The 20,995-nt window shown below is 39.5% G+C and overlaps 1 protein-coding gene across 2 annotated transcripts; it reads right to left on the bottom strand.

The window, feature by feature from the left end:
* Window positions 1–1,572: 1,572 nt before the first annotated feature.
* On the bottom strand, window positions 1,573–17,504 carry slc29a4 (solute carrier family 29 member 4). Of its 2 annotated transcripts, none has more exons than XM_034895262.1 (11): window positions 17,268–17,504; window positions 15,105–15,435; window positions 13,209–13,340; window positions 12,933–13,046; window positions 11,936–12,064; window positions 11,372–11,446; window positions 10,998–11,266; window positions 8,948–9,068; window positions 8,579–8,766; window positions 7,117–7,357; window positions 1,573–2,390 (listed from the first exon to the last, which is right to left on the bottom strand). In XM_034895262.1, exons 2-11 carry the CDS (start codon window positions 15,334–15,336, stop codon window positions 2,245–2,247), a joined length of 1,647 nt encoding a protein of 548 aa, XP_034751153.1. In that variant the 5' UTR covers window positions 15,337–15,435; window positions 17,268–17,504; the 3' UTR covers window positions 1,573–2,244. The 2 variants fall into 2 exon arrangements, with proteins under 2 accessions (XP_034751153.1, XP_034751154.1); XM_034895263.1 differs by having other exon boundaries at window positions 11,007–11,266.
* Window positions 17,505–20,995: the final 3,491 nt, after the last annotated feature.

Below are 20,995 nucleotides of genomic sequence, written 5' to 3'. Positions count from 1 at the left end.
CTGCTGGCTCCTGGCGTCAGTGGTGTCTTCTCATCTCACTCTCCGCAAGGAAGTGAATACTTCATTTAAAAAAATGTCAAACTTTTCCTTTGAATTAGCTCAAAGGGTTAAAAGAAATACAGGTTTAACTTTTTGATTCTTTGAAAGTGGGATCTCCCTTCTCTCAAATGTCCCTAAGGTTTCTACCAGAGAGAGACAGAGACAGAGAAGTAAAGAGACTTTTCATGTCCTTTAATGATACATCTGACCAAAAATAGCTAAAAACACCTTTAAAACCAGCAGCTCAGAGAGGACAGAGGCCTCGGGCAATGTGGCACCGTCAGCACAGTGGGACATACATCCAGTAATGAGGTTGGCTCCCAAATGGCACTTACCATACAACATTAGGCTCCATTCAAGCCGTCACCGACATAATGTACTGCACGTGATGGCTTTCTACACAGCGGCTGGTTTTCTTTATATTGTATAAGTCTGAACTCAGCATTTCCATGAGAGCCTCTTGAAAAATTCAGCAAATCCTACAGGAAACGTTGAGGAACTAAGAAGCTGGGAGGCAGAAAAAAGAAAAAGGAAACAGGGGCTCTCAAGATCGGTTCTGCTAAAAAAAAAAGCTACAAAAAATATGAATCTGATATTTTCCATAGGCTTTTACATAAATAAAATAAGAGCTCGTTTCTGCCTTGAGTTCATTTCATTCTATATATTTACAACTTCCATCCTGTTGAGCAGTTTATTACATTCACTCTTTTCTGAGCTACAAACACTGATAAGAAACAGGCAGACATTTGGCACGTATGAGTCTCCCTATGATATCCCACATCATGACATGGATGTTACACACAGAAACCGTTCAGAGGGACACAGAGGGGACACAGACCTTTTTTTTTTTAAACACAACTGCAAGACACAGCGACCGTCACGTGACCTCATCTGGTCTATTCATACTAACATTTTGTTCTCTTTTCAGCCATCAGAGGGTGCAAGAAGAGATGTCAACGTCACTGAACCGCCAGAAAGCAGCTCATTCTCGCCTTCTTTTAGCATTATTTGTGAATACAAAATAACACAGAGCTGCAGCTGCTAATCCAGATGATCAAAATCACTCCATTAAGGTTTAACATTACTCAGTTCTCTTTTCAGATAATATAAGGCGGATAAGAGTAATGTACGGAAATGAAAACAACTTTCCATTTCAGATTCAAAAAAGGAGGCGAATGGTGTAAAACCAGAAATCAGTACAATTTTGTTGAGGGATGCCAATCAAGATAAAGTCCAGTTGTGTCAAAGAAAATAAGGTTTTGACAGTATCTTTAATGTCACTAAAAGAAAACTGGAATTCACGGTCAAATAAAAAATTAAATACAGTTTCTTTTGATTTTGTGTTGCAGTGTTAACTGTTCCGCTATCACTTATTCTATTACTATATACAGTACATGTCGAAAAGGTGTTTTATATTAAATTTCCTTTACTTCAACTTATCAAATCAGATGGAATTTGGGATTTGGGGAGACTGGATTTCAGTGCGTTAAATATTCTTTGCATTTGAAATCTGGCTCATAATTTTACATATAGTGTAGTCTGAGGTTTTCAGTGATCATAATGAGGAAACATTTGAAATAACTGGTCCAGAAAAGCCCACACTGACACCTTGTCTCTGCTCTGAATACTAAAAATCGTGAAATGTCACATATGTGACCCGTGATACAAGGTCTCCTCGAATAGGCCTCCTGCTAGCTGTTGGTTCCCTACAGTGAAAAACCACTTGACTTTACACTGTACAAATGCCAGCGGGTCTGTTCGCACACACACATGCAGACAATCATTTCACTGTGAGACACTCAAACGGCTTCTGTTGGCTCTCTGACAGCTCCCGTTCTTCACCTCCAGGGAAAGGTTCATCACAGCAGAGCCGTGACATTTGAAGGTGACTGCTGAATCACAGAGAGGAGAACCCTGCTACGTTTTTATGGTTTAACATAATTTTCTCTTTTTTTGTATCTTAGTCCTCTTCTTTTATCCAGTGAGCCAAATCAAAGCGTAATCTGGACAAGGAGAATCAACCTCTCTGAGTATTAACATGAACCTTTAGGGTTCATTACAGATGACTTCTTGTCCTCTGCTGCTGGACTCGAGTCCATCAGTCAGCATTGCTTCTTCTGGCCAGCATCTCGCATGTCTCAATGGCTGCAGGTGTGTGTTTGTCTGTGTGTTTATATGTGTTTGTTTGATTAAGTGTGTGGACATTCAAAACGCAGTTGTGTTGACAGGTGTGTGATAGGTGACGATTGGCCGTGATGGCCACGGTGGCGGAGCTGCGAAGCTGTAAGCCGCGTACGCCACAACGGAGCCCACCATCAAGCCTGTCATATAGGACACCGTCATGGTGTTCCCTGGAGAGACACAAAAAGCAGAAAGTGACATGTAAGACAGAAAGTAACGTGACATACTAGAAAATTCATTTTCTGCAGAATATGCATGCAAATGCTGATCAACTAAATTGGTCAAGCTAAGCTGGAATAATATCTTAAATTCATAAGAAGAAGATGAAGAAGTGAGGATAGTTGGAAAAGTATGAATGATTCTAATTAAAAGTGATTTCATTAAAAGTTGAATAACACCACTAATGTTCAAAAGATGTGGAATATTCCTTTTTTTTTTTTTAAGCGGACGCTAATCCGAATTATTGGCTTTAAAACTTCAATAAACGATGTAGAATATTGTGAGGTCTGAATTTCTTTTCTAACTGAAATTATGATGTGTGGAAGTATAGCATGTTGAAAAATTATTTAACAAAGTCATAATATAACAAATTGAAAAAAGTGATAAAAAGTCATAGTATTGTCTGTCAAAAAAGTCATAAAAAAAGTAATTGTATAGTATGTCAAAAAAAGTCATAAAAAGACACAACATATGTTGAAAAACTGGTGAAAAAGTTATAGTAACGTGTCTTGAAAAAAGTAATAAAAATATAATATAGCAAGTTCAAAAAAGCTATACTAACATGTCAAAGGAAGTGAAAAGAAAAAAGTGATAGAGAATAAAGTCATAAAGAATAATTGTATTGTATTGTATTGTGTAGTATCATATTACACTACACTACAGACCAGAAAACAATTACTTTTTTCGTAAAAAAGTAGTATACATAGTAGTATGTCATAAAAGTCTAAAAAGTCATAGTATGTCATGTAAAAAAGTGATTAAAAAATTGTAGTATAGTATGTCAAAAAAGTCATTAGAATTCATAGTATAGTACATCAAAAAAGTAATTAAAAAAGTCATGGTATAGCGTGTCGAAAAAAGTGACACATTATAGTATGTTGCAAAAAGTGATAAAACGTTGTAGTATAGCATATCGAAAAAAAGTGATAAAAAGCCCCAATAAGCATGTCGAAAAAAGTGATGAAGACAGGCTGGAAGAGAGCTTTCCTCTTCACCTATTACTGTTCTTTATTCCTGTAATGGAGGTCTTTAAACTAACCACCATACAGATTTGGGCTCAAAACATTCTGTTTTCTGATCCTAATCTCATCAGCCTGAGCAGTATAGCATGTTGTAAGTGGTGATAAACAAAGTTATAATATAGTATGTAAAAAAACATCATTAAAAAAAGTCATAGCATAGGTTGTTTCAAAAATTGATTAAAAAAAATCATAGTACAGTAAGTTGAAAAAAGTGATAAAAAGTCATAGTATAGTATGTTAAAAAAGTGATAAAAAGTCATAGTATAGTATGTTAAAAAAGTGATAACAAGTTATAGTATAGTATGTTAAAAAAGTGATAAAAAAGTCTTAGTATAGTATGTTAAAAAATGTATCAAAAAAAGTCTTAGTATAGTATGTTAAAAAATGTATCAAAAAAAGTCATAGTATAGCATGTCAAAAAAAGGTAATAAAAAAAGTCATAGTAGAATATGTCAAAAAAATTGATAAAAAAGTCATAGTATAGTATGTCGAAAAAATGTATTAAAAGAAAGCATTACAGGGCGGCATTACTGGGTTTGAATCCATCCTGCGGCCCTTTGCTGCATGTTATCCTCCATCTCTCTCCCCCTTTCACATGTCTATCCACTGTCTCTGTCAAATAAAGTGAACCCCCCCCCCGAAAAAAAGTCATAGTATAGTATGTTCAAAAATCCATTAAAAAAAATCATAGCATAGTATGTTGAAAAAAAGCGATAAAAAGTCATAGTATAGTATGTTGAAAAAAGTCATAGTAAAATATGTTATATAAAGTCATAGTATAGTACGTCAAAAAAAGTGATAAAAAAGTCATAGTATAGTATGTTGAAAAAAGTGAAAAAGTCATAGTATAGGATGTTATAAAAAGTCATAGCATAGTATGTTGAAAAAAGTTATAAAAAGTCAAAGTATAGCATGTTAAAAAAAGTGATAAAAAGTCATAGTATAGTATGTTGAAAAAAATGAAAAAAAGGTCATGGTATAGTATGTCAATTTTTTTTTGTTTTAAGGTCATAGTATAGTATGTAGAAAAAAAGTGATTAAAAAGTCATACATTTTCTTTTTGTACAGCCTATAGCTCATTCAGTAAATACGCTCCCCCACGTTGGCTGAGTCCTGCAGCGGCCTGGGTTCGGATCCAGCCTGTGGCCGTTTGTTCCCCCATCTCTCTCCCCCTTTCACATGCCTTTTCTCTGTCAAATAAAGGGGACCCCCCCCCAAAAATAGTCATAGTACAGTATGTTAAAAAAAGTCATAGTATAGTGCCTTAAAAAAGTGATAAAAAGTCAAATTATGATATGTTAAAAACAGTGATAAAGTCATGGTATATTATGTTGAAAAAAATTATAAAAAGTTCATAGTAAAGTCTGTTAAAAAAGTGATTAAAAAGTCATAGTATAGTATGTTGAAAAAAGTCCTTAAAAAGGTCATAGTATAGTTTGTTTAAAAAAATTGATAAAAAGTCACAGTATGTTGAAGAAAACGTATTTAAAAAAGTCATAGTATAGTATGTTAAAAAAAGTGATAAAAAGTAATAGTATAGTATGTTGAAAAAAGTAAAAAAGGTCATAGTATAGTATGTTATAAAAGGTCATAGTATAGTAGGTCATAGTATAGGATGTTATAAAAGGTCATAGTATAGTATGTTGAAAAAATTGATAAAAAAAGTCTTCGTACAGTATGTTGAAAAAGGTGAAAAAGTCATAGTATAGCATGTTAAAAAAAGTGATAAAAAGTCATAGCATAGCATGTTAAAAAAAGTGATAAAAATTCATAGTATAATATGTTGAAAAAAGTGAAAAAAGGTCATAGTATAGTATGTCAAATTTAAAAGTAATAAACAATTCTTAGTACAGCCTATAGCTCATTCAGTAAATGCGCTCCCCCCACGTTGGCTGAGTCCTGCAGCGGCCTGGGTTCGGATCCAGCCTGCGGCCCTATGCTGTGTGTTAGTCTCCATCTCTCTCCCCCTTTCACATGTCTATCCACTGTCTCTGTCAAATAAAGGGAACCCCCCCCCCCCCAAAAGGAAAAAGTCATAGTACAGTATGTTGAAAAAAATTGTTAAAAAAAGTCATAGTATAGTGTGTTGAAAAAAAGCGATAAAAAGTCAAATTATGATATGTTAAAAACACTGATAAAGTCATATATTATGTTGAAAATAATGATAAAAAATTCATAGTAAAGTTTGTTAAAAAAAGTGATTAAAAAGTCATAGTATAATATGTTGAAAATATGCATTTAAAAAAGTCACATTATAGTATGTCTAAAAAAGTGATAAAAAAGTCATAGTATAGTATGTTGAAAAAAGTCATTAAAAAAGTAATAAAAAGTCACAGTATGTTAAAAAAAAAATTATTTAAAAAAGTCATAGTATAGTATGTTAAAAAAAAAGCGATAAAAAGTCATAGTATAGTATGTCAAAAAAATGTATAAAAAAAGTCATAGTATAGTATGTTGAAAAACTAATAAAAGGTCATTGTATAATATGTCGAAAAAAGTCATAAAAAAGTCATAGTATAGGATATCGAATAAAAAAAAAAAATAGTCATAATATGTAGAAAAAGTTATATTATAGCATGACAAAGAATGTCTGTAATAATAGCAAACTCCACAAAAAGGGTCCGGCCCAGACTGGGAATGGAGTGCTTAGATTCTGGTGCTATAGCCACCATCCCACCAAATGACTCATGTGAATCATTTCCTAATAGCTGTAGTTTATAAACAGTTTAACATTTGAATAATGTCTGTGCGTGAAAGTATGTGGCAGGAGACACATTTACAAGTGGAAGAAGCCTGAAGAGGATTGAAAGATTGCTCTACTGGACTTCAATGTGAAAAGAAAAAAACTTAAATGATAAGACTATAACTATAAATGATAGAGAAAAGTTGAATACAAGCACAAATGTCCCTAAAGGAGCCATATAAGTAAATTCAGTAAATTCCTTTATATGTCCAGTTTTGCTCCTCGGTGAAATTCATAGACGGCTGATGTAGCAAATCCATCCAAATGGGTTTTACACTAACAATGAGATCCACTGAGTTAATTAGTGAGACACATCTTCAAATACCTTTGTTTGTCCATCCAACAATCCAAAACACAGATATGCAGTTTGCAGTTATACACAGCTGAATAAAACAGGAATTCCTCACATTTGACAAGCAGGAACCATTGACAGCTTGCAACATTAGCTTGATAACTGACTTAAATGATTTATAATGATCATTTTCTGTTGATCAACTAATACATTTACAGTTGTTGTAGTTTTCGGAGCTGTATCACGCTGAAGACAAAAAAAACTCAACATCACTACACCAACCATTACATGAATGAAATTCTGTATTAGGAATAATCCCTTGAGATGGGACATCTTGTTTTTGAGGGGGTATGTCATTTTTCCACACACAGTTATGTATCTATAATTTGATTTGATTTATTGGGATCTCCATAAACTGCGGCCATAGGCACAGCTATTCTTCCTGGAGTCCACCTAAAGCTTTTGTAGCTCTACATTACCAAGCATCACTATTCCATTAAATAATCCACCAAAAGAAACATTCAATGCATCACGGAAAGAAAAACAACCAAAATAATAACAAGACAAAACAAAATTCAATACAGCACATTATAACACAGGACTAATGGTGAGTAACTTACCTGCCAGCTCCCTCTGTTCGGGCGGCACTTTGCCCGCAGCCTGGATCATCGGCACAGACCCGAAGTAGCCGTTGGTTACTCCCATGAGGAGGGAGAAGAGACAGGGCCAGGCAGGATGGGACAGGGTGGGCGCGCTGGCCGGGTACACGCACATGACGAACAGAGGGATGAAGACCACCCTCAGGCAGGAAAAGAAGAGCAGGCGGCCTCCGGACCAGTCGAACGGCAGCGCTGCCAGAATCTGAGCAAAGAGCAGCGGTGTGTTTCAGCGATGCAGGGGTTGAATTCTGCCTTGTTGCCAGACATGTTGTGTAACAAATCCATGTTTAAATAGTGAAGATTAGACCCTTGATTGCTCTTTAAACCATTGGTGCTCTTGCTGCCAACGTTACTTTCCATTGAGCCAAATAAATAAATCACAATGCCAATTTTTACCACTCTTTTCCTTTCTCTTTCCTCTCATGACTTTTTTATTTTTACTTTTAAGTTACCTTGATTTTCCTTTCCCATTTTTTATGTAATTTCATTCCAGACCCCTTATATTTTTCCACCCATTTCAACAGAATGCTTAATTTGCCATTTGGGCAAAGTCAAAAGGTAAAATCAGAACAACTTTTACTAATAGTTAACAATTAAAAACTGTATTTTTTTAACTTTCAAAGTCAAAGTGATGACTCAAGGACACCAGATAAGATTCCTAAATATTCAGAGAAAGCCTTTGAGCCAAGTACAATTATTCCAAAATAAACCAGCCTTTTTTTTCCATTCTTGCTCTCAGATTTAATAAAAGAAGAGAGGTCAGCTCCAGTGTTCCAGCATTACTTTGTATCTTTCCTGCTTCTGTGGTGCCAAGACGACTAATGAACAATTAAATCCCAGGATCTCAGAAGGTGTGAAATGAAAGTGAGTGCCAACAGCTAGAAACATTAAAAGATGAGGTTAGAGTAAAAAATTATGAATGCTGGTATTTGATCAAGTGTATTTGTATTCTTGAGGGTGTATTTCGCCTGCGGACAGGGAGGGACATGTCGTGTCCTATTCACTTTGCAAAATCTTATTTTTGTCCCCCTCACTTTTACAGTTTCCTTATGATTTAGTCTACAAAAGCCACAGAACAGTGTCCTATCTTTGAAACTTCAGAACTCTACTGCTTCATGAGAAAAGCTGCTGTTACATGTAACTCCACCTGCTATATTTGACCATTACTTTAAAAAATCTAGTGTGGTTTGTTTTCCTTTGATTTATGATAATATTTCATTTTACAGTTTTAGTATAACAATAACAGTTCAAGCACCACTGATAGAATCACCGGTACCTCACATCTTTTGAGGAGGATCACTGGGGTTCTACTGTGCTCCGCAAAGACTTGATTACTTGAGTTTTACTCTAACTCTAAGCATCCAAAGTGTTGTTCCTTCCGCATCTTTTAACCTTCTTCACAATTTAAAATAGTGAGCCTCACCTTGCCAACAAAGTCCGACATGTTGAAGGTGGCCATGATGAGGATGGGGAGCCACTCCCCTAAGGTGGGGTTTCGTATCTCTGACTCCAGCCCGGGGAACAGACACAGGGTGATACTGTAGGTCACTGCTATAGACAGCATGTAGGCCCAGATCACACGGGACACCACGTAACGATGCAAGATCATGTCTGGTCAGAGGAGACACACACACACACACACAGGGTGATATTTAAAAAGCTAAATATCTCACTTGAGCAAGAACACTCTCCTCTTCCCATGAATCACCAGGGGATGAATTTAAATTTCAACTCTGCTGGAGTCAGAGGTTAATGGAGCCATGAGAACACTGGATTAAAAGAGAGAGAGTACCTCGGACACCCGGCCAGGTCCTCCTTATTTTGGCTTTGGGGGCGTCGAATCGCACATATGTCCCACCCTCAAAGTCCTCAACGCCTTCCTCTGTTGGGATCGGTGCTGTCCCACCATTTCCCTGGAAAGAGACAGATACACGCTTCAATATTTTTATGAAACAAACACATGACAGACTGGAATAACCTTCAAGGCCAGTCATCAACATCACATCAAGTCTTCAGTTCCAAACTAAAAGAGAAAACATGTGAACTATTAAATGATTATTTGTCGAATTCCACAGGAAAACGTCCTTATTCTGTTCCTTATTTACTGAAAACAATTTAAGGCTTTTTGAAGGGCATTAACAGTTCATTGGGAAAACACTAGAGGTAGCCATCACACAGTAAATAAACATATTGTCTTGCAGTGGTTTAGTGAGCTTTGTCTTTTTTTTCATTAAAGTAAGAATGGCTTCCTGGCTGCATGACATCAGCTTTTTATGGCGGTAGCTATTAGAGACGATCAATGTGAGTAGCTGCAGGCTGACGTAATGATGTTGGAAGGAGGCCCAGGAGAAAAACACACACACACACACACACACACACACACACACACACACACACACACACACACACACACACACACACACACACACACACACACACACACACACACACACACACACACACACACACACACACACACACACACACACACACACACACACACACACAGCCGTCCATTAGTTGATTAGAAGGACTTGTGGACCAGAAGCACCACTCATCTTGATTATACCTTGGAATAGAGCGCACATTTTCCCCTGGCAACCTGGAACAAAGAGCTGCCTGAATCAGCCCCCAGACGACATGCACGCACGCACACACACACACACACAAACACACACACACACAGAGTCATAGATAGCGTGCCTATTATTGTCAAACACGGGGGGCGTTCCTCTCACACTTGTCTTGTGTGTAATGGTGTACAAACAGAAGCCCGCACACATGAAAGAGTGACATCCTGAGGTTATGTGTCTACCTTTGAAGGCTCTGAACAGACCCACCCACGCTGGGATGAGGAATATTAACTCCATGTGTTCCGCCTACAAAATGCTGCTTGCAGCATGAATACAAAGTGGATTTACCTCTTCTCCTGTCATTCTTCCCTCACTTTGTTCTCTCATTGTCATGACTGGTCTTCTGCTCTCTGCCCTCTCTTTCTGTTCTTTTCCTATTGTGTGTTCCCATCTGTCTCACCTTTTTGCATCAGCAGTTTTCTCTCTACCCGTTTTCATCTCAGTATCGTGACTCTCATTTTCTCTCTGGTTGCATGAGTCCTCAACCTCTACATTTCTCTCAAAAACGCCATCTGTCTTCTTTCCGCATCACTACTATCATCCCTAAATCCCTTTCTCTTTATCTCGCAATATTTCTCTTACTGAGTGGCAGCCAAAAAGCAGCCTGCAGCTTAAATAAATGATACTGCATTTAAAAACCCACACAGCTCACAATGAAGATACACACACACACACACACACACACACACACACACACACACACACACACACACACACACACACACACACACACACACACACACACACACACACACACACACACACACACACACACACACACACACACACACACACACACACACACACACACACACACACACACACACACACACACACACACTCTCTTCTAACAGAAATGATCAAGGAAATGGGAGCTGCATGACACCACAGTTCAGAGGTCTGACATTTCTTCCCTGTCTTGGTTCAGAAACAGTTTGTCGTTGCAATATTTATGAAAGATTTAATGCCTCATGGAAGCGCTAGAGGAAAAGCCAGGAAATCACCAAAGTCAGAAGAATTCATCCTCTGAAGATCATGAATGACACAATATCATGGCAATCCATCCAAGAGTTTTTGAGATATTAGTGGATCAGACCAACATTACCATCCATAGCTACTTTGCATGACCAAACATATTCTGTATATTCACTGTAAGCACACACAAGACCCACACCCACACAGTAGCCAGTAAACTCTCCACACACTTACAAATCTTACTTCCTCTGCGATGACATCATGGTGCACTCTGTACCCGGTCCCGTTGTCTCGCGGGTCGTGGCCTTTGGCCGGGCCTTTGCCCTGGGAGTGGCTCGTGTAGTAGCGGACAAATTGGGAGCGTCGGACCAGCAGGTGAAGCAGGAAGCAGAGCATCTCCATGCTGATGGAGACGAGGAAGAAGATGAGCGTGTTCCTCCTCTCGTCGGGGATCAGTAGCTTGGTGAAGATCCGCGACAGGGAGATGATCACACCTGCTGTACCTGGGGACGGGGGAGGGGGGGCGGAATGAGAAGGGGAGGAAGGACGTGATAGCAGGGATATGGGGATGTGTGTGTGTAATTCTTTGTCAGCGTGAGCGTACTTACTCTCTCCGGTCATCACCCCCTGCGTGTACCTCTTGGGCAGCATTCCCATGTAACCATAGAAACTGGACTGCTGCACTGGGGAGGGATGTGGAAGTATTTATCAGTGCAAACACACAACGGCACAACTTCTTGAACCTCCACACCACTCGCTCGGCCCTCTGGACCCCCGCTAATTAAACAGTTTCTACTCCAGGCTGAAAGGCTCTGTGTTCCCACTCACAGTACAAGGAAACTTGCTCAGTGTATGACAGCCGTTAGCAGCAGCTGACGACTGAAGCATTAATTGTTGCTTGTTTATTTGACAGCTCTGACTGAGCACCACCATTTAGCATTACCCTATATACACAAGAGGTGGTATGAATATCACGAACACTTAAGACCCTTACAGTAAAGTTGACCTTTCAGAATTTGTTCGCATGCAAGCTTGAATTATGCCGTATAGTAACATGTACAGAGGATGTACAGTCAGACGGACGGACGGACAGATAGATAGATAGATAGATAGATAGATAGATAGATAGATAGATAGATAGAAGCATTATAAGTTATTAGTAGTAGTAGTACCTGTACATCCAAAGGCCACCACTCCCACTGACACAAGGTTGATAATATAAGCCTGCCTGGTGGTGAACTTGGCCAGCCACACATCAAACACGCTGACAAAGACCAGCGGTCCGAGAGCGAAGATGTAACCTGCAGATAAAGAGACAGACAGACAAGTGAGGAGACGCCACTGAACCAGGCCACGTTGCAATCGCATGACTGAGCACATTTGACAGGGCCGACGTGCGACCAGTATCGCTTCCATCTGACGTTCGATCCTGGGTGTATTAATTCCAGAGACAAGCTCTCCAGCAGACAACACACTTCAAAAGACATCTCTTCAAGGATGCATGAAAGTTATTTTAAGCTGCAGAGTTTGGTGAAACCTCGCTCCTACGTGCACCGTATGTGTAATGATTTCAACATTCACCTAAGGGGGCCATACATTTTTAAAGAACATTTTTTTATATGGGTTAGAATTAATAGCTTTAATGTTTGCAAAAACGTGTAGTAGCATTAAAAAACAGCTTTTTAATTAATAATTCGGGGCCATATTTAAATCTCTCCAGTATCAGGCTTGGTCTTTAACAACCCTAGAACAAAATCTGCCTGGAACGTGCACGCTTCTGAATCAGAATCTGAATGGTTTACGTAATTAGCTCAGTGAGTTCGCTTTAAAAATGTTTTAAAGCTGAAGATGACGCAAGATTTTCAAGAAGTGAAGAAGTTAAAAATACTCACACTCTTGAAAGACTTGTGAGTTTCCAGTCTTTGTCAAAGTCTGTTTGAAACACTTAAATAAATAAAATGAAAGAACAAATGCCAAAGGAATAGTATGGCAGAGTGTCTTTTTGTCTTTATCTTTATACTCTCTTTGCCATTTTGTTCTGCGGATTCTGCACTGATTAGCTTTGAGCTTTTCAGAGGGTCTTTAATTAATGAGTTAGAGAAGAAGTTCTCATAATGAGACTTTTTTCACAATTAAAACTCAGTTGTGAGAGGGTTGCTGCTGACTCACCCACAGTGATTCTGGTGTGCATGCTGAGTCTCTCTACCAGCACATTGTTGAGGATGACGGCCAGCAGAGCCACCACGATGTACGTCAGACTCATGTCGAACACTATGGAAGTCCCTAAAACACACAAACACACACAAGAGTCATGACTCGTACGAGATGCGTATGTGCTGCTCAGGTGTGCATGTGTCTGTAAAAAAACTCATGCATTATGTACAGTTCTCTAAGCACATGAACCGGTTTATTCAGTATACTTTCTACTTATTATTTACAATATACCTTGAAACTTGTGATGTAGGTAGTCCACATCAGTAATGAAACTGTTGTAGGGAAGCAGGAAACCCACACCAGCCAATAGCATTGCAAAGTAGATGCCATGGTAACGGTCGTCAGGGATCAGCTCCTCAATGTCTGAGAGGAAAGGAATGAGTCAAGGGTTAGAAATTTGCTAAAAGAGTGTGCGTCCAACTCAAACAGAAGGAATAAAAAAATGACTTCAAAACATCTGAATTAGATCTGAAGCCAACGCACTCGATCTTCATTAAAGCTAATCAGGAAAGTGGAAGCCGTAGCAGCAGCAGTCATGCCTCAGCTTCCCTGTTAGAGCAGTTAAAGCAGCAGAGGACATTGCTCCTGTAGTGTTGGTGAGGGATTGATCAGAGGGACTTCTGATCATGGACTAGCAGCCAGAGTGGTTTCAGACTTCTGTGTTTTGCAGCTGATTCGGTTCCGTGTTTAAAGTGGGATGTGCAGGATATTTATATAACTTTTCCTAATCCTTTCCTAATGTGGGAAGCTTGTTATTAACTGCTGAAACTGTTTTCAAGCATTTGTATTTTACAGCTGAGTAAAGGAGAAAAAACATAAATTTGAGTCAATTCTACATTTTTTTATGCAATTTGTTATTTTGACATCTGGGACGGATTAATTATTTTCATAATCCTCTATTGTGAGGGTGATGACCTGCACTTAGCTCCTCAGTAACCCAGTAAACCTTATTTACTCATAAATAAGAAATGCCTATTTTAATACCCATATATGCAATGGCAATGCATACATGCCATCCAGTCCCTGGAAGCTTTTCTATTTTTGGGTTACTTGTTTCTGGGATCAAAATAAAACCCCTTGCATTGATTGTGTCGTGAGAATGAGCAGTGAGCATCACAATGGCTGCACAGACAGAAGAAGAGATCCCCGCCTGTACAAACTCAAACCTCATTAACAGAAAATCCAATGAAGAAGACAATGCAGCACCCCCCCTAAGTAACTGACATTTCAGCGCAGAAACTGACAATATGGAAATCTTTTGTGACAGATTTTCCCTTTCTAACATTCCTATTTAGAGACTGTACGAAAATGATTTGCGTGGTGAACTTCTTTAGGGTTATTAATGTTTTCTTTGAACCCTCCCGATTGCAACAGGCCTGTCACAATAACATAACTGGTACAACTCGTTCAATAGTGTACCCAGTTTAATCTTAAAGGAACTTCTAATGTGCCCAACTTTCTCACTAGACTTTTCAGACCCTCTTAGCAACTTTATTTCCAAAAACAAATTGAACTACTTCTGACCATTAGGGCTGAAGTGAGATATATTATATTTTAATTGATTTCCATGCATGCTGCTCAGAGTAATCACAATCCATAGCAGAAGAGCCTTCCTCTCCTCTTTGGTAATAACAGCAGGCAGTCAGTCGACACAATCACTACGCTTTATGAAAATAGAACACGAAGATACACGATAACATCACCGATGCAAGTGCATGACGTCATCTTGCAACTTTTAGCAACTTCTGGAGCTAGTGCTAGCTACTTTCATTAGAAAAGAACTGGCAACACTGAATGTGCACCACCAACTTACACATTTATTTTAAAAAAACGGATACAGAGAGATAATATTTCCATACATGAAATCACTGTCAAATGTTTTCAGTTGGCTAAATGACACTAACAATATTACAGTATCTATCTATCTATCTATCTATCTATCTATCTATCTATCTATCTATCTATCTATCTATCTATCCACACTTGCTGTTCCTGGGGTTTTAGAGTATAATATGGATATTTGTGAGATTCTTCTTTTTCTTTGATCTCTTTACTTCCATCTTTCTATGTTCCTTGTCTATGTATTTACAAAACAAACAGAAATAGACAGAACAGAAACTCCCTTACCGGGCTCGGACAGAGCCAGCACTCCTCGCTCCGGGGCATCTTTACTGAGCTCCTCCTCCTCTAGCTGGTACGAGTCAAAGCTGTAGCTCTGCACCACGCCGCTCTCCCTTCCCTCTCTCCATCCCTCCCTTCCTCCATCCCTCCATCCAGCTCTTCCTCCATCCCTCCACACATCCCTCTCCTCGGGAATCTGTGGCGTTGGCCTGCGGCGCTCTGCTCCCACGGAGCCCATGACTCTACAAGCTACACACTCTTGGGAGCATGTATGTTAAACACAATCTCTGAGACACGGCCTGGAAGGGAGGCAGGAGACCTTTAGATGACAGAAGATCTGCAGGGGAAACGACAGGAGACAGAAGCAAACAGCATTAAAATGTAAACGAAGTCGCAGCGATACAATAAAAAAACAATCTGTCAGTGAAAGAGTCAAGGTTAGACACTCCAAAGAAACATAGTTTACCTTGTGTGTGTGTGTGTGTGTGTGTGTGTGTGTGTGTGTGTGTGTGTGTGTGTGTGTGTGTGTGTGTGTGTGTGTGTGTGTGTGTGACACCAAAACAGAGTGACAAAGGATGCATGACAGACAAGGTGAGGGAAAGTGCTGCTCTGTATTCAACAAATAAACACTGCAACATGCATCACGAGAGAGATGAGACTGGATTAAATGAATCAATCAATCAAAATTTGGATAGTCGATTGAGCACAAATACCAATCATTTACTGGTTCAAACTTCTCAAATATGAGTATTTTCTATTTTCTCTGTTTTATAACTTTGTGTATAAAATAAATTGGGTTTTTCAGACAAAACCATCAACTTGATGACATGTTGGACTTGGGGGAACTCGTGACAGGCCCTTTTCACAATTTTCTGACATTTTATGGATTAAACAAATGATTGATCAATGGATTTATATTAACATATTAAAAACAATCAATTATGAAAGCAATTGTTATAGTTGCAGCTATTGTCTGTTTGACTTGTTGTTTGCAGACTAAGATCTTGCAAGGCTGCTAATCATGAACACTTTCATTAACAAATGATCTGACATTCAATCAACATTCAGCTTTATCGTGCAACATCTTCACCCACTATTAGACAAGGCTGAACGTGGCATTAAAGTGTAACACAAAGAACACCCCCAGCAGCTGAAACACGGCTCGATAACCAGCTTTCACTCAGATCAACAGGGAGCTGCTTCTGTTACAAGCTGAATCAATATATATGGGTATTGACATTGTTGAATATGCATGCACACAGAAGCACAAAAGCACATATGGTGCACACCTGTGATTATTCAACAAACACATCCACACAATGCAGCTCTGTCACCTGCCTGCTCACCTCTGATACCCTAAGCTCTGGCCTACAGCACGAAGCAGCTCTGTCACGGAATTGCTTTGTTTTTAAGGCGAGATCCCATTTTAAAACCCCAGCTGCAGGATCAGATTATGTAAGAAGGTTATCATCTCTGTAATTTGGGCTCATCCTTGCCTCCAGTATAGATGCAGGGAAACATGGAGAACAATAATTAAATAGAGGCTGCCTCTCCAGGAGCAAAACACTGGGAGCGTATAGATGAAAGCTTGTGAGGTTGTTTCCAATCAAATAATGATGCCAATTCACTTTCTTCTCACATACAGAGCCATGCGCAGTTTCAGTTTCCAGATTTAAGGCGGCGCTCTCAACCTTCCTCCATCAGTTTAAATTAAAAGAATCCAGCCTGCAACCATGACTAAATCGCAGTCTAATGCGCTGCAGTTTCTATTGTTTACTTATAGAAGGATAAAATGAGTGAGAAAATCACTTATTGGTTCACCTGAAGCTGACAATCTATAACCTGGGAAATAATATCCTATTTTTGTTAAATGCGTTAACTCCAAATCAATTAAGCTCGCATGTTTTGCGCGTTAGGGCGCGTGAGAAAATTTTTAAACCCAGGCCTAATTGATCAAAGGCAAAAACACGACAGCTGAGCGTTGGGGGACAGAGAGATATTCCGCTTCTTCTATTCCAAATCATCATTAAAACGATCCCAGTCAAGTTCAACAAAGTTTAGATGTCGCTTTAATATCCATCTTGGTGTTTTTATGTGCGGTCACCGCGCTTTCTGCCTCCAATGAAAAACCCAAACACACGGACAACAGGTTATTAATGGCCCCTTTACCTCTACTGTCGCCACTCTCGTTCCCCTGTGCCGTGGCTGCTCCTCCCGGCGTTTCCAGCAAGGGAAACGGACTCCTTCCCCGCGAGGATCCTCGAGGTGGTCTCTGCCGGACCGGACCTTGTCCTTCCTCAGCCTGTCTCCATCAGACAGAAGGGGAGAACCCGGTGCCGTCCTGCATGTGCTGCGCTCCTGTACCGCACCATTCAGCAGCAGAGAAAAGGAAGTGTATGGACGGATGAGGAGAGCGAAGGGGGGGAGGAGGAGGAGGAAGAGGAGGAGGAAGAAGAGGAGGAGGAGGTAGTTGCCTCTGGCTGTTCGTCTCTTGTAATCAGTCTTTTACAAACGCTTCATTAGATTATTAGAGGAGTGGATGAAACCATGAAAATTCGGATTATTAACTTTTAATCCCCCTTCAGAAAACACTTCCTCATACCGTGTGGGATTCATTTATTGAGTGTGTTTCTGTGCACAAGAACTAAGACAGAAAAAATTGAGGGAGGAAAAGGAAGAAGACCAAATGAATTCAACCTTTTATTAGGCTATTTTATAACGTATGATTGCAGCTACAGTATAATTCACCCTGTATACAGACAGAATCCTTTCCTTGCAGTATATTTAAAGGCATATATGTTCATGACAATAATTCAAGTATAAATATTAAAATTATGACAGAAGAGATTAAAAAATGACAGAAAATAGGATACAATCACTTCAAATTCAATGCATGAAGATTAGAAAGTTAGGGTTTTTAAGTCAAGATTTTCTTTTGTTGTTTGGCTTCATTTGCAAGGCATGTGGAGTATTTGTGTTGCCAAAGCATATAGATGAGAAAGGAAAAAAAGGACAACAGCAAGAAAATCCCATTTACACAGACACACACACATACACCACTCTAGCACTGGAGCCTCGTTGTGATTGACAGTTTTATCAGTTTAGTTCAATATGGTAATGCATTATTATTGGCAGGGACTCTGTCATATTGCACGCCCCCACTGTTGCCACAGAGGAGCAGAGCCAGATGGGAATTGGCTAAACGGTATAGCTGTCTTTTTGCAGCACAACAGACCCTGGATGTGACACTGCAGTTGCATTGCAGGAAGTGAGATTGTTTGTGTGAGATTTGCATGCTGTCTAGTAAAAAATGTTTTGAATCTGCTAATGCCAAAGTTCAGTTCACCTAACCTTTGGCTCAACATTACAGATCGCGTCAAAGATCAACTGTATCAAATGATGTAGCGCATCATATTAGGTCTATCCCATCAGAACACTGTTTCTGTTCTGTGGGGGTGCCATTTACAAATAACGTCATGCTGAACTTTTGATTATGTTCAGAGAGAGCATTCCCTTTGATAGTCTAGATTTTTATTCCTGATTTCATCAACTTCCTGCATACTGGCACATGTTGTGCAAGGCTAAATTACTGCAATCCAGGGATGTCTATTGTCTATTTGAGTCGAAAGGAGCCAGTTGAGGTGGTTTGGGCATCTGGCAAGGATGCCCTCTGGGCGCCTCCCTAGGGAGGTGTTCCAGGCATGTCCGGCTGGGAGGAGGCCTCGGGGAAGACCCAGGACTAGGGGGAGAGATTATATCTCCAACCTGGCCTGGGAACACCTTGGGATCCCCCAGTCGGAGCTGGCTGATGTGGCTCGGGAAGGGAAAGTTTCGGTTCACTGCTGGAGCTGCTGCCCCAACAACCCGATACCGGATAAGTGGATGAAGATGGATGGATGGGTGGATGGATGGGTGGATGGATGGGTGGATGGATGGGTGGATGGATGGGTGGATGGATGGGTGGATGTCTATTGTGATGAAAGTGGATACACATAGATACACACAGAAATGCATTGAGGCCCAAATGCATTTAACTTATAAAAATGTAATAAATGCATGTAGAATGTATGCAACATGGGTATGCTTCACAAAAGAAAAGTACCGTATTAGTAAGAAGTAGAGATTTTCATGAAGCCTTTAGAGAGACAGTAGAGGGTATACCGACTGCTCTGAAGACCTTGATGATGTTTGCTGTTTCTAACAGCTCCGTCCTGACTGCTTGTTTCATTGCTGTTCTCACACTTTATACACAGAATTATCTACCGATACTGTGGGCTGAATTTTCTCAAGGTTTGACAACAGATTTGGAACAAAAAGAATTACAGAAGTAGCGCTGGGACATTTCAACATTCAAATAAATCAGTTTAGCCTTCTGAGAACAAGTCACCTTTCAAAAGAAGAGATGTGCAAGCTGTGTGTAAAATCTGTACGGTAGTTGTATCTCTACAGCTTGAGCAAAATAATTTTCAGTTATAATAGGCAAAGGAGCCGGGGTCAAAGTTCACAGAGCATATGTGCTATTGTATATTGACAATATGGATGTAAATCTTGGATTTATTTAACTGATGATGTTACCATCTTTAGCTGAACTTTGTGTTTAGCACTATTTAGCCAATGTTGGCCTGCTATAATGCTACACTACGATGATGAGCACAGTAAACATCATACCTGCTAAACATCAGCAGGTTGGCATAGTGATTGGGCGTATGTTAGCATGCTAACTTTAACATTTAGCTCAAAGCTCAAAATTAAGTCTTGTTTATACATTAGGTTTTAAATGTGAAGTAGTATACTTTTTTAAGTTAAAGAAGGTTTTGTTTTGCAAGGTGTGCTGCCTTGTGGTTGATTTAGAAAGAGAAATAAGATAAAACACATTTCAATGTTCACTCACTGACTCTAAATCATATGTGGATGATCAAAGATGCCACATTCAGGGTATTCCACCCAAAAGCATTTTGTGTAAACTTAAAATTTACAAAACATTTACCAATACTCACTCAGTTCACCTTTGGTGGCCTAAATACTAATGATAAGCACATTTTAACACAGAAATTATAATGTATTAGCTAATTCTCCAAGTTCCACATTGATATCCAATGATTCCAACAGTTTACACTGACAGTGACAAAAAGATACAAAACTGCAGCAATGAAAGATGAAGAAATGCTGAAAATGTCATCTGCATTTGAAACAACGATGTCCGGACAATGAAACAGCACTAATCTTGAGATTTATCAAGCAAACCGTTCTTTATGAGACATACAAACATATCATGTGGCACAGCAGGCGTTTGACACCGGTCCAGAAACAAGTTCTTGAGATGATTTTAATCTGCATAAAATCTTCTGGATCAGGAGGGCGTTGTTTTTCTGGTTGTGTGCCTATGCCTGCTCATCTCTTTAGCTGACTGTTTGTCCACCTGTCTGCATCTCACTTTACCTTTCAGTCTGTGCTATAATTAAGGTGCCAAATTTCTGTCTGTCAGTCCTGCCTGTCTGGCTCTCCATTTGGCTGCAAGGCAGCCTTTCTCTTTTTGTCTGTGTGTGTCTGCTTTTTCTCTCTCTCCCTACTCAGCTTGTGGGAAGGCTTGCAGCTCTAGATTTATGCTGTGTTGTCTTAGCCCACAGCAATATGTGTGTGTGTGTGTGTGTGTGTGTGTGTACGTGTGTGTGTGCGTGTGTGTGTGTATGTGTGTGTCATAAATATTTTTTTTCCACAGCTCTTTGTTATGAATGTGTAAAAAGGTCAGACCCCGCCTCCCTCAATACACTACGCCTCAACACCCTGCGAAACCGTACTGACTGAAGTGTTTCTGTAAGTCTGTGGAAGTGTGTGTGTGTGTGTGTGTGTATATGTTTGTGTGTGTGTGTGTGTGTGTGTGTGTGTTTGTGTGTCTC

The sequence above is a fragment of the Etheostoma cragini genome, chromosome 15, assembly GCF_013103735.1.
Source record: "Etheostoma cragini isolate CJK2018 chromosome 15, CSU_Ecrag_1.0, whole genome shotgun sequence".
Lineage (NCBI taxonomy): Eukaryota > Metazoa > Chordata > Actinopteri > Perciformes > Percidae > Etheostoma > Etheostoma cragini.
The sequence above is the reverse complement of the archived record's forward strand: the minus strand, read 5'-3'. Positions and strand labels throughout refer to the sequence as shown.

Coding starts and splice junctions, on each gene's coding strand:
- slc29a4 (XM_034895262.1), bottom strand. CDS start 15,336: ATGGGCTCCGTGGGAGCAGAGCGCCGCAGGCCAACGCCACAGATTCCC. Junction 13,047..13,208: donor CCTACATCACAAGTTTCAAG/GTATATTGTAAA, acceptor TGTGTGTTTTAG/GGACTTCCATAGTGTTCGAC. Junction 7,358..8,578: donor TGTCGGACTTTGTTGGCAAG/GTGAGGCTCACT, acceptor CTCTTTGCTCAG/ATTCTGGCAGCGCTGCCGTT.